This window comes from Rhopalosiphum padi, chromosome 2, assembly GCF_020882245.1.
Source record: "Rhopalosiphum padi isolate XX-2018 chromosome 2, ASM2088224v1, whole genome shotgun sequence".
NCBI lineage: Eukaryota > Metazoa > Arthropoda > Insecta > Hemiptera > Aphididae > Rhopalosiphum > Rhopalosiphum padi.
In genome coordinates this window covers 8,363,630-8,377,384 of record NC_083598.1, presented here as the reverse complement: position 1 = coordinate 8,377,384, position 13,755 = coordinate 8,363,630, and the positions used below count along the sequence as shown (strand labels likewise).

Below are 13,755 nucleotides of genomic sequence, written 5' to 3'. Positions count from 1 at the left end.
AGAAAAATAATTAAGTATAAACAAGCTACAAGTTACGTTTCAGAAGTATTTATAAATAATTTAATAATTATAATTAATATACATTGTACAATTTATGAAAGTAGTAATTGACAAGTTATAATATATTTTATATTATTAACTTATTACAGCTGAGTATTGGAGTCATGGGCCGAATACGGCCTGTGCCAACTGGGTCATGGCCCAGGCTAATTGGCTCTGTATACATTTGCTAAGAACATATTATTTTAAATGTAATAAAATAAATTACTTATGTTACACATCTGTACTGCAAAAAAAAAAAAAATGGTGTTCCCTCCACCCTTTCCTTTGGATATGATAAGTGCAAAATGACTCATGAGTTAGTATGATATGGCTTAATCGTGAATTCAGATAGAGCACAGTTACATCTATCATTTCAAATCAAGAACAAGGAAGATTATTGTATGAAAAATGGTGGCTGGTACATAAGTATTTTCTTAGAGTCAGCCTTAGTAGCAGGCCACCAACATGAATTTTTCAACTACGGTACAGTAAATAATTTTGAGCCCTTATTGTATAGTAGAATTTATATTCAATTCATTTAATATGAATTCCAATTACCATGACTGTAATCGGGGAGATAAAATCGGATACTAATCGAATATTAGAAAAAAATAATAAAATGTAGCCGTGTATAATAATATTTACTACAACACGAAAACCAACTGTAATTGGTGAGATAAAATTGGATAGGTACTAATCTTAGTCCATAATAATTTCAAAGTTTTAAGAAGTTTTCGGCATAATGGTCAATAAGAAACGATAATATGTGAACTAATGTGACATGTCACATGTGAAATCAGTGAAAACGATTTAAACAGTAATAAACACCAAAAAATGCAAAATAAAAACTAGTTGTTCAGATTTATGTGCTAATGAAACATTTGTGGCTAGAAGAGCATCGTCCAAAAAGTTCAAAAAAAAAAAATGCAAAATGCATCAACTTTCGAGCCCTTACACAACATTCAAATAAATATAGTAAATTAACCAACATAATGGCAGGAAGGCTGGATCCTCTTTAATAATTGTAATCATTCAAGACATAATTTAATTTTGAAATAAAAATGAACTTCATAAATTGTTACTATGTTAGGCAGAGAATAATCTTTGCAGTAATGAATTGAAAAAACTACTATTTTGATAGTCATATATTAATTTATATTAAGAATATTAGTTTTCTATTTCATGTGTGCAATTTTAAAAAAAGTATGTAAAAAATGTTATTGCAATAGCAATGCATCAAACTACAGTTAATTTTTGTTTCAAATTGAATGGTACGTTAGGGCTCATTGAAAATTACTGGTACAGACGTACAGAGGTCACACCGACTCTACCTCCATAACGACAATTGGCGTGTTGATGTTGACTAAGAAAGCAAATGGCAAGTACTAAGTAGATAACGCCACAATGGATATTGAGTAGTTCAGTAGTTGAGACTGCCGTTGAGTTTATTAGTAATATTAACAAGAGACTGTTTAAAGTTTATCGACGTACGCAACTGCAGTGACCCCGCCGTGGCCCGTGACAACCCATAGTCTGTCCTAAATAGTCCTAGACTTTAGTGCCAGACTGCCAGAGTCCCAGCTATTTACGAATTTACGTTATGATAGGCGCGCGCTCATCAGTCAGTCGCTAACGAGTTTCCATTCTCTTTGGACGTAGTAGCGTCTGTGTGCTGCATAACCTCGAAACCGGACGAGAGCAACACAATGGCGTCTACCACGTTTCGCTTGTTCACCCGCCGACAATTCCAATACTGCTCCACTCCGAATCACTCGTACACCGGAGGTCTTGCTTCATTCCTTTTATACTCTACGAAATCAAAACCTTCATCTACCAAGATGAGTCTCCCAAAAGTGTTCTTCGATATGACTGCTGATGGTGAGCAATTGGGCCGCATCACGATCGAGGTAAGTGAAGACGCCACGAATTTTTTTTTGGTCGGTCTGTTTTCAACAGTCAACGCCGAGATGGCGAAATCGCGTACAGATATCTTCTTCACTCATCGAATGGGTACATGGGTTTCTTGCTGAATTTATGTTTTCACACGTTTTATCTAACATACTAGGCATTTTCGTTTTTCCACGTTCTCGTACGCTTTGCCACGATTCGCTTGACGCCTTAATGACAATTTATTATGGAAGTATCGATGAACGGAATTGTATTCGATTTGCATTCGATCTCGACGGGATGTCAGGACATTCTTGCGACGGACGTTTGGAACGCTTCCAAAATACCTTGATAGTGATTTCGTATCTTGTGTTCCGTGACTACGTTTGGAATCGTATCTATATGATGATACATTTAAACGTTTTCGATGATTCTCTCGTTTCGGCAACTGGAAATGTATTAGGAGTTACGACGTCCTGAAATAAGATAGGTCTGTTAACAATAGGAGAAATATATTTTCGTTATGGGTTCCCCATAAGGCCTTATTTTTTTTTCGATCGGTTTACGAATATTATAACGACAAGACGTTCGATTTTGATTTTCAATCTCAATCACGTGTTTTACATCGACACGAGTGTAATAGCTATTGGCGTGCAACCCATTGTTCATGTACTGTTTAACGATGATTATTGAGAAAATGATTTCTTCTCTGAGAGTTAGAAATAAAATGATTTTATAGACTTTAGATGGTGTGAAATTGTTTTCTCGTGTACTTACTTATTTATTTTAATCATATTATGCTCATCTTGTCATTTAAATGACATTCTAGTCATTTTTATAACTCCTGAATAAGGATGATTTTATTGGGTTGAACAAGCTAACAATGTTTTTTTGATTTATTACATATTCTATATTTTATATCAAATAACAATATACAGTAATTAATAATACTTAATAATTAAATACTAATACTTTTTTTCATACTTAGCTTCGCAGTGATGTTGTACCAAAAACAGCTGAAAATTTCCGTGCCTTGTGTACAGGCGAAAAAGGTTTTGGGTATAAAGGAAGCATTTTCCACCGTGTCATCCCCAACTTCATGTGCCAAGGTGGAGATTTCACCAACCATAATGGCACTGGAGGAAAATCCATCTACGGAAACAAGTTTGAAGATGAGAACTTCACACTGAAGCACACTGGTCCTGGTGAGTTATTTTTAATTGTTTTTGTCTTATGCATTTAATTAGCTATACCTCGTGCAAAAACCAAATGGTTATAAAAATAAATTTAATACTATTTTAAATTTCTATTTCTATTATTTTATGTTTAAAGTTAAAATTTAAATTGTTGAAATATTTTATAATAGTGTGAATATGAAAACCTTTGTGGACTGCATATGACAATTTACATCGCTTTAATACTATAAGAAATATAAAACAACAACTACTTTATACATTTGAACATTTCTTAATAAATAGTTTATCCTTTTACTAAATACTTTCCCCATTGATGAAAAAAATTGTGCAAATCGATTAGATAGATATAGATAATAGAACATACTAGAAGCGAAACAGTTGATTGATTTGTTTACATTTTGTCAGAGGCTCATAGATGATAGGATAAATCGTAGGTAGGATCATAGATGTGTTTTAATATGGATTCTATATGACTATGGTTTCAACATGCCAAACTTGGCTAAATGTCAAGGTCTACTAAAATATTTTTCAATAAACAATAAAATTTTGATAGCTGTTATATTATTTTCTATGACTAGATATAGTCGTTAAAAAAAAAACTTCATTTTAATAATCTATTAGATTATAGAACATTAGGTCTTAAAATAAATACTCCAAAATTAATGTTTATCTCTTATTATTAATTTTAAATTGTATTTAGTTAAATTTTAATTATTTTATTAACCTATGCTTATAGAGACATTATATTAATACCGCTTGTAGTTAAATGAACTATTTAACATATAAAATATATTTCAGGTATCTTGTCTATGGCCAATGCTGGAGCCAATACAAATGGTAGTCAATTTTTCATTACCACTGTTAAGACATCTTGGTTGGACACCAAACATGTTGTTTTTGGTGCTATTGTCGATGGTATGGATGTTGTCAAGAAAATCGAGTCCTATGGTACCCAGAGTGGTAAAACTACCAAAAAGATCACTGTCGCTAATAGTGGACAATTGAGTTAATTTTTTGTTTTACAATTAAATGTCAAACGTATCAATTAAATAATTTGGAACAATAATTAATGTCAAATATGTGGTCTACTTAAAAGTGTTTTATGCATTTATGTGTGTGGTATTCTGGATACACAAATTGATAATACATTCTAAATAGTTAATATTGTATTTCATTTTTATTCATGTTTGTAAACCTTCCAAAATTCTTAATCCTGCTTGTTTTAAGAAATGCCTAAAAATATCTACATAATAATTTATAACCTTACTAATGTTAAATTCAAAATAAATTGTTTTAAGACTTCAATGCTACATAGTTGTACAATTTTTGTTTTACTGGTCAATATTATGTATCATATTTAACCTATTTATTTATTTAAGGGCAATGTAGCATTGATGAAGCATACAATTTATAAATAATAGAGGTGTATTAGTGAAAGTGTTCAGATAATATTAATACAACCAGAACAATACATTAAGTAGTTTGTAATTTGGATGACTATTAACTAAAATAATATACTGACATATTCCATATTCTCTACAGTATGTGTTATCCATTATCCATCACAGATCGATTCTACTGTGCAACTTTTTTATCATAAAATATTACTTGGTGATGTATAGAATTGGCATGTTTTCTCTTTGGGATAATAATTTTGACTTCATTTTTTTCGTTTAGGATTTTAAGATGTATAAACAATTTACAACTTTAAAGTACCTACTCATAACTCACTTTAAAATAAAAATATAATAAAACGCTTATGAGATGCCCTAGATAATGTTCTTAATTTTAAATTTTATAATAGGTTATTTCACTCTTAATTTGAGAAATTATAACGAAGATTGGCACGACTCAAACGGCCATTTCCACTACTGTGGTCCTCATTCTTCCAAAACTAATTGCCGCGTTTATTGTGTAAACATCGCAGTGGCGCAGCGCATTGTAGTTTGAGGCTAACCTCCGGTTTATGGCAGGTGGGCCGCGGGGGTCACCGAGCCAGTTTTCGTTGCGCCGCGGACTATAATATAATTATAGTCATTTTTGTGAACGTTAAATTTGCTATGTTGTGCGTGTGTTAGAAAGAGATAACAAATACTACGCTGGCATCTTCAGAGGATGTTACACCTGCATGTATTGTGTCTGTCTTACTAGCGTACATCCAGTCTTGTTAAGTATTTAAATACTTTTCGACCAATATTTAAAAATGTTAGACCACCCCGAAATTTTTTTTCAATTACAGCCTTGTGACAAATACTGTATAAGTAATTATCTAATAAATTATACCTAAAAAAGTATTGTATTTATTAATAAGTTTAAATACCTATATATTTTCAAATAATGTTAATTATTAATAAAAACATATATTTTAATATAATATTGAACTAAAAAAAAGTATTCTTAACAAGACTGTAAATCATAGCAAATTTTCATCCAGCAGAACACGTTTTATGATGTAAGCTTTATATTAGAGTAAGTTTACCTCTTATTAAATTTAAAGCTAAGAATATTATCTGGAATGTGTCATATGCTTTTATTAAAATTATTATATTTTTGAGCTATGAGCATTTTTAGTTTTATAGTATTTTACATAGTATAACCAACCATTGGTCCATAGAACACTATTCTATGGATAATGGCTATGCTATAATTTAAAATCATAATATCAATAAAAGTATTTGCAATTTTCTATATAATATTCAAAACCTTTAACATCTTAAATTGTGTTCTGCTGAACGTAAATTTGCTATGATGTACGTTAGTAAGATAGAGACATTATAAGGGGGTATGTATAATGTCTTCTTTAATGTTGTTAATGAATTGTTTCCTCCACTCATGCCCATCTAGGTATATGAATCATTATTTTATATCACATTTATTAGTATTTACTCATTGGACAAACTTCAATTATCCATAAATAAATAATTTTAAAAAAAAAGGTGGAATAGAATTTTCAGTAAATACCATACTTTGGATTGGATACAAATGCAACAGTTTTTAAATTTAAAGTATATAATGAATCTTTATATACTCTGTCAACAATTTTTATGCGTTTTGATAACACAATATTATAGTAATACACTAATATTGAATATTAATTTACTTTTAAATTGTATTAAATGTCATGTCTATTCTTGAAAATAAAAATTCATTGTACTATTATAAAGTTAAGTAATTTTTTTTATATAGTATATATAATATATTAAACTATATAGATATCCCATTTTTGTCAAATTAAAACCTATTATGGTGTATGTAATACTAAAATATAATATATATTTTTTTAAATTTACGTACAATAGGCTTGGTATGCTATTGGAAAATTTGAAAATAACTGGTAATTTAGAAAAATAAGAAACATACAGAAAAACTAAACAAAAATAATAAGTACCTACTTGTTTTTTATCACCTCGTTACTAGGTAATCATACATTAATTTAAAATCTAAAATTTCAATATTCATAATTCATAACTCTGAATTTCTAAATTCAACATGTAGGTTAGTCTAGTATATAATCTATTTAAGGAAAAAGAGTAAATGCTTCATAATATTTAAAATTGTATTATACATTTATAAGTTAAAATGTTAACAATATATATATTTATATATATTTATTAACAATATATTTTCTGAAAATATCAAGAAAATCATGCAATTTTGGAATCCAAATTAGTGTAGTAATCCTGTACAATAAATATGGGTAATTAATTTAATTAGCTACATGTTATATCAAAACATTTTGGTATTATTTATAGTTAAGTACTATATTTATGTATAAAAGTATGTTTATTAAATTGAATTGCAAAATATATAAAATAATAATAGTTTCATATCACAACATGTTTATTATACACAGTCAGTTAGTTAAAATAAGTTAAAATAAATAAATAAATATATGTTTTTGACAAATATATTAATCTTTTTTTAATGCATGTGTTTATTGCAAACACTAGATGTGTCTTAGTTTTTTTGACATTATATAAATTACAAAATTGTATTTCCTTATGATCTATATAGCTTAAATGAATTAACATGTATTTATGAAAATCTGTATTCCATTTTTTATACAATAACATATAAATTACTAATAGTTTTAATATGATAATATTATATAATATAGTATTGTTTTTTTGAACACATAGTATATAATAATATTATTCAACTTACAATACTTATGATTTATATCTCTTATTTTTTAAGACTTGAGTCAAATATTAGAAACACATTATTTAGGTAAATGATAATATAATATCAAATTAAACACTCATTTTAATATTTAAACATTGTTTACTTCTAAGAATAATAATTTATAAGTTATGAACACTTTGTTGATAAAAAGAATATAAAACTATTCATTCTTTAATGATATAATCACAAACAAACAAATGAAAAAAAAACTTAATAAAACTTATTACAATAGGAAAATTGTTTAGTAAATGTAGCAATGTCAAAATTAAAAAAAAAAATTAATCATCAAACCTTTTTAATACAACTTGACAATCCAGATCATTTTTTATCATATAATTTGCAACAACAACAGTCCACGCATGACCATCAACTATTTTACAATATTTAACATGTGAATCCATATTAGAATCTCGATGTACCATAAAAATAGTGTTATGCTGAGGCTTGCATGCAAATTTCTAAAAAAAAGTTTAATTAATTAATCATATTTTTGTGTTATTATATCATGTATAAATTTACCGGTATTAATGTTTCTTTTTCTTCAAATACATAGTGTAGATCGTCACTTTTATCATCAGACATTTTACCAAAACATTGGCTAAAAAACAAATATACGCTTAATACATTAAAACCGTCTAGACAATCATTTCCGCCTGATACCATATAATGGCCCCCATGCCATTTCTGCACTTCAATATTTACTGAAAATAAAAAATTTGTCAGTATTAATAATAATAAAGGCTATCTTGTCGTATACACCCAATTTATATCTTTATATCAACAAATTTAACATATTTCTGAGAGTACATGGCATAAGCATTTTAATATTTATTTATTTTATTTTTTCTAATTATTTTTGTATTTATGATTATTAATGATAATGAAATTAATGACAAGACAACAACAAACGATGATATTATAAATTTTTTTTTAATAATGTATTATTTATTTATAAGAATTTTTGTTTGTCATTAAAATCACTTTTACATTATCCATTTATCACGAGAATATATTGTCTAAAATCTAAATATAGTTGTTGACTGGTAATAGTAAAACGTAGTAGAGCACAAACTACAGTTGTAATGTTGCCGGTTGAGTGCATACGACAAGATAGCCATAATAAATAACAATTGTATATATTATATGTTTTGTATTAACTTTTGATATTTAACTTACCACCAAGAAATTTTAAACCTGTGCATTCTTGGAAAAATTGAAACATGCGATCAGTCTTTAACATATTAACAACAAACATAATTGTGAGTGGCAATTTATTGATATCTACTACATATTTGTATTGCCTAGAACAATAATAAATACAAATTATATATATGTATCAATGTTTGGATAAACATTAGCTTAACAAGCATTAGTTTACCTTTTGTTTAAAGGTCCTTTAATTTTCCAATGTATGTCATTGGAAAAAATTTCATTACTTAAAATGTCTAACATAGATGTTTTGAAAAATCCGTCACACATTATATACCCATTTGCAATGAATGTCTCTCGAATAGCTTCTCTATACATGGATTCTTCAAACATTGGTTCTATGCACATTTCGGAAACTATCCTACACTGAAATATAAAATTTTATTTATAAAACTGAATTACAAACTCATTTACACTGTTAATCTTATTATTAATCAATATATATTATGTTCATTTGACATAATAAAGTCTTGTATTTTTATTTTTTCATGTGAAGCACTGGTCTTATCTTCCCCATCACATACAATACTAAATAGTGTTTATTTTATTTATTTTTTTAATGGGCATGATTCTAAAAATTTATTTTGTAATCGTTCAAGCATTATTACATTTTGAGCAGTATTAGGATCCCAAATGACAGAGCCGTATTCAAGGATAGACCAAACGAACAAACAGTACAATGCCTTAAAAAGTCACAACACCCGCTGTGTTGTCTCTGTCTTACAAGTACATAACATAGCAAATTTACCTTCAGAGCCTCAGCAGATCACGTTTAGCTCTGTTAGTTTAAAAATTAGAGTGAATTGACTTATTATAAAACTTGACGGTAAGAACATTATCTGTTTTTGTATGTTGGTTTTATACAATTATTAAGTTTTTAAGTAAGTTATGAGCATTTTTAATTTATGCTATGTTATATATGCATAACTTGCTAAAAACTTGAGCTTTTGTAAAAAACTAATATGATTTGCTGAGCGTAAATTTGCTATGTTACATATTTGTAAGAAAAGACGGAAACAACACATGCGGGTGTATCGCCCTCTTAAGGCAATGTTTCCCAACCTATAGGTCGCAACCCAAAATTGGGTCACAAAATTTGTTTTAAGGGCCGCGACTAGCTAAACAAACCCATTAAAAATATATGAAAATAATTTCAGCCGTAAATTTATAATTGCTTAAGTTATGTTTTATTTTATATCTCTACGTATAATAATATAGTCTAACTAGTGTTTTAAAATGTAAAATATACTAATATAGAAGATTTTACAATGGATATCAATATATTTTCAGTAACATTTGTATTATTTAATTACTATTATGGAAAATTTGTTATTGTTTTATCGACATAATTATGTATTTATTATTCAGTATTGTATTAAAAAAACCAGTTGTATGGTCAGTTTTATGTGCATATTCAACAATATTTGTTGTTTAAAAATCTGGGTCCTATTTACTATGAATAATTTAATACTGATTCAAAATTTGATTTTTTAATATTTTGCTTAGTAGTATGAAATTAATGTTTTTTTCAAATTTGAATATATAACAATAAAAAATTGTAAGAAATATAATTTGTATAAGAATGTTATTGTAGCGACATAAAATTATATAAGAAGTTAGGAATATTGAATCCAAACGCTTAAATAAATATCGAACTATTAATATTATACTTAAACTATTATATAAATACCCTATCAGGAGAAACTGAATGCGGTAAATAAATCGGAGATAGATATTTGACTGGTTGGTTATACATTTCCCATGACAGCTCATTACAATGGAACCAACCATTAATAGAAATTCGAGAAAAGGTAGATGTATTTTCAGCCACCTATTGAATAAAACATAACATTAGATTGTTTGAATAGTTATTTTAAATTAAAAACGTGATGTCTTACCTGGTGATATGTATATTTTTCAACAGGGAAAAAAATCAAAGAATTAAATTCTGGGTTAATATTTTGTACAATTTCTGTAGCACAATTCATGTCATCAACCGAATAAACATCTAATGTGCCACCCCATTCAGGAAGCCAATCGTAATTTAAATAGTATATAAATGCCACAGATCTATCGTCAACACGATCATCGTGACAAAGTAAGTAATCTAAATATACAGATCAATACAATTAAGGTTTATATATTATATTTTATTAAAAAAACAAAACAAAAAAATTACCTCCGTGATCATATTTAGAACAAGACGCACTAATCATGTTATTAAATGTTTTTCCCAAGTAAGTAGCTATTTTTTGTTTTATATCTTCTAGAATAATTAAAAACTGCTCCACTTCCTTAGGTTTCTTAAGATTTGTGGAACGAATGAAATCCGATGATTGAGAAAATGAATATAGATCACACGATTTTTTTTTGAACATCATTTTAAGCAAAGCCCGACGTAATTTAAATGCTTCGGAATTAGGTAACAAATTTCTACAGTCAAATTTAAACACATCAAATGGTGTGTCTAGTTTTGTAACTGCAGCTAAAAAAAAAAAAAATTCATTAATCAAATAAAAATATAGAATAAAAATATTAATGTAAATTTGTACAAACCACTAAAACTGGAGTCAGTCATCTTTACTTCAGGAATATTCATTGTAGCCAAATTTGATAAAATAATATTTCAGTTCAATGCTCGTTTAAAATAAAGTCAGTGTTCATAACGTCGTCTGATGAATGGCGATTGATATTTGATTGTCTATGATAGTAAGTAGAATGTAGATACTCACAATCACAGCCACAGGGACCGGTCAATGATGTCTCAAAAATTAAACGAGAATATAAATTATTTCATGTTACTATCGTTTTGTCCACTGCCGGAGTCGTTTACTTGTTTGTGAATTGTTACCGAAATTCAAACATGTCATAACTCATTTTCGAACATACTAAATGTTTAAGGTTATCTCATATCTGTATTCTGTATATAGTTATCATTAATAAGTAGTAGTCTATAGTAGTAGTAGTAGTATCTGTTCTGTGGTAATGGTGGTGGTAGTAGTAGTAGTAGTAGTAGTAGTAGTAACTAGTAGTAGTAGTAGAGCATATAAAAATGGTGCGGACTAAAGCGCTGAAATCAACAGCCGCCTTAACACGGTTGATGCCAAATGTTGGAGGTCCGAGTTCCACCAGAAGGAAACTACTCACGTCTGTAGTAAACGCGGCCCCAGTGTGGCAATCGACAATAAAATTCCGAAACCATAGACAACTCCTGTTGGGGCCACAACGCACCATGGCTCTAAGGGTGGCTAGTGCTTATAGAACAGTGTCACGGCAGCAATCATGGTAGTGGCGGGCATAGTACCAGTACATCTCATGGCAAGAAGTCGGACTCAACTGCGTAGACTACAAAGGAACCATTCAGATAACGCTAGACAAATAGTAGACAATCTCGTTTGGGTATGGTGCCATGATGGCAGCAGAAATGGAAAGAATTAACCACCACCGGACAGTGGACAAAGCGATTGATACCTGATGTATGCCCCTGGCTAACTCGAACGCATGGTACGACAAACTACCATATGACGCTTTTTTTTACGGGGCATGGTTGCTTCCAGAGCTACCTTCTGCCCAGATCCTCTCGAATGGAAAGCCCAGAATGTGTATCTCGTGGGGACCCAGAAGACGACGCAGAACATTCATAATTCTTCAGATGCGGACGATGGGCTAAAAGTCTCACAGAACTTGAAGCCACAGTAGGAGAGGACGTCACGCCAGAGACGATCATACCTATCATGCTAAATTGCCGAGAGAAATGGGAAGCAGTTGAACGATACTTCAAGAAAATACTGATTACCAAGGAGGAGAAGGAGTTTCAAAGACACACCAACGCACCATAGTACGAGACTACAAAGCCGGCGGGCTAGCTAGCCGGCCTGTGAAAAAAATAACCATGTAATATCTAATTGTATTTACTATTTATGCGGTTTGATAGCTAACTCATAATTATTGAACTACGATAAATTTATTTACAATATACATAATATATATATATATATATATATATTGATTAATTAGTAATTAAATCTCATCTGAGTTCAGAAAATAAACTGCCAGCTTTATTGACAATTAATTTATATATATTTAGCAATATAAGTAGGTATAAGTATTTTATTTAAAATAATATTAATTTAATTAAATTTTTTTTTTTATTCAGCTCTAAAACAGGTGTCTTAATAAATAATTATAATAAAAAGGTATAAAGTGGTAATGCTCTGCTATAAGCCTATACATTTGGTGACGAGTAGGTCACTTTTATTTGTGTGTTGAATTTGAATTTAAATCTAATTTTAAAGATATAATTTGTTTTAAACAGAAAACTATTCTAAGCGGAGACGGTATATTATATACGTTCAGTGGCGTAGTTACGGGGAGCGAAGGAAAGGGGGTGCTTGCCCCTCCAACCTCCCTGAAAATTATCTTTTAAACAAAATTTGGTAATTTAAAAAAACTGTATATTAAAGTTGTATAAGAAGTTGCATAGTAATATAGTATTGTTTTATATTGTATCATTATATTATATTATATTGTTTTATTTTACTATTTTCATTTACTGAAATTAATTACTAATTACTACCTATATGGCTATATATACTTGTGTATTTGACGTTATATAATCCTTGATTATTATGAACAATTTTGAAATTTTGCCCCCCCCCCTCAACTAAAAATTCCTAGCTACGCCACTGTATACGTTTATAAAAATATTGTGAGTATACATTTTTTTATATTTTTAATGAGTAAATTAACAACTTATTAAGAAATTATTAATTCAGTTTTCAAGGACTTTGACCCATTTATCAGTTTTTGCTATTAAAAAACACTAATAAAGCACGCAAATATAATTGTCTATAAAGAGCTCAAAATGAATTACAATTATTTGAAAATTATACCATTTATAGAAAAAATTATAATATAAATACTTTAAATTTTACGGCTATTCGTTTTTGAATTTTAAGAAAATACAAAATCACTTTTGTTGAAAACTGGTTAGCGTAAAAGATTAAGAACATAATGATTTTAGAGGAATTGTAGGCTATGGTTAATAAAATCCAAATGTGTACAATCACATATTCACATGCAAACATTTGTATTTTATTATAAGACACAAATACCTACGTAACCAATGCGTCAGTAAATTAGTAAAATATGAAGATTCAAATTTATATGAAATAAAAATTAAATCATTAATAAAATACACAATAATTAGAAAAATAAAAATATGTGTAAATTCAAT

At 28.9% G+C, this 13,755-nt stretch overlaps 2 protein-coding genes across 2 annotated transcripts; one reads left to right on the top strand and one right to left on the bottom strand.

Moving 5' to 3' along the window:
- The first annotated feature begins 1,665 nt into the window (after positions 1-1,665).
- On the top strand, positions 1,666-4,294 carry LOC132922637 (peptidyl-prolyl cis-trans isomerase-like). The gene is made up of 3 exons (XM_060986255.1): positions 1,666-1,949; positions 2,918-3,134; positions 3,924-4,294. Exons 1-3 carry the CDS (start codon positions 1,749-1,751, stop codon positions 4,133-4,135), a joined length of 630 nt encoding a protein of 209 aa, XP_060842238.1. The 5' UTR covers positions 1,666-1,748; the 3' UTR covers positions 4,136-4,294.
- A 2,653-nt stretch (positions 4,295-6,947) lies between these two features.
- LOC132922636 (prolyl 3-hydroxylase OGFOD1) lies at positions 6,948-11,415 on the bottom strand. The gene is made up of 8 exons (XM_060986254.1): positions 11,076-11,415; positions 10,699-11,004; positions 10,418-10,626; positions 10,210-10,350; positions 8,689-8,885; positions 8,487-8,611; positions 7,830-8,011; positions 6,948-7,768 (listed from the first exon to the last, which is right to left on the bottom strand). The coding sequence occupies exons 1-8, from the start codon at positions 11,116-11,118 to the stop codon at positions 7,589-7,591; spliced, it is 1,383 nt and encodes a 460-aa protein (XP_060842237.1). The 5' UTR covers positions 11,119-11,415; the 3' UTR covers positions 6,948-7,588.
- Positions 11,416-13,755: the final 2,340 nt, after the last annotated feature.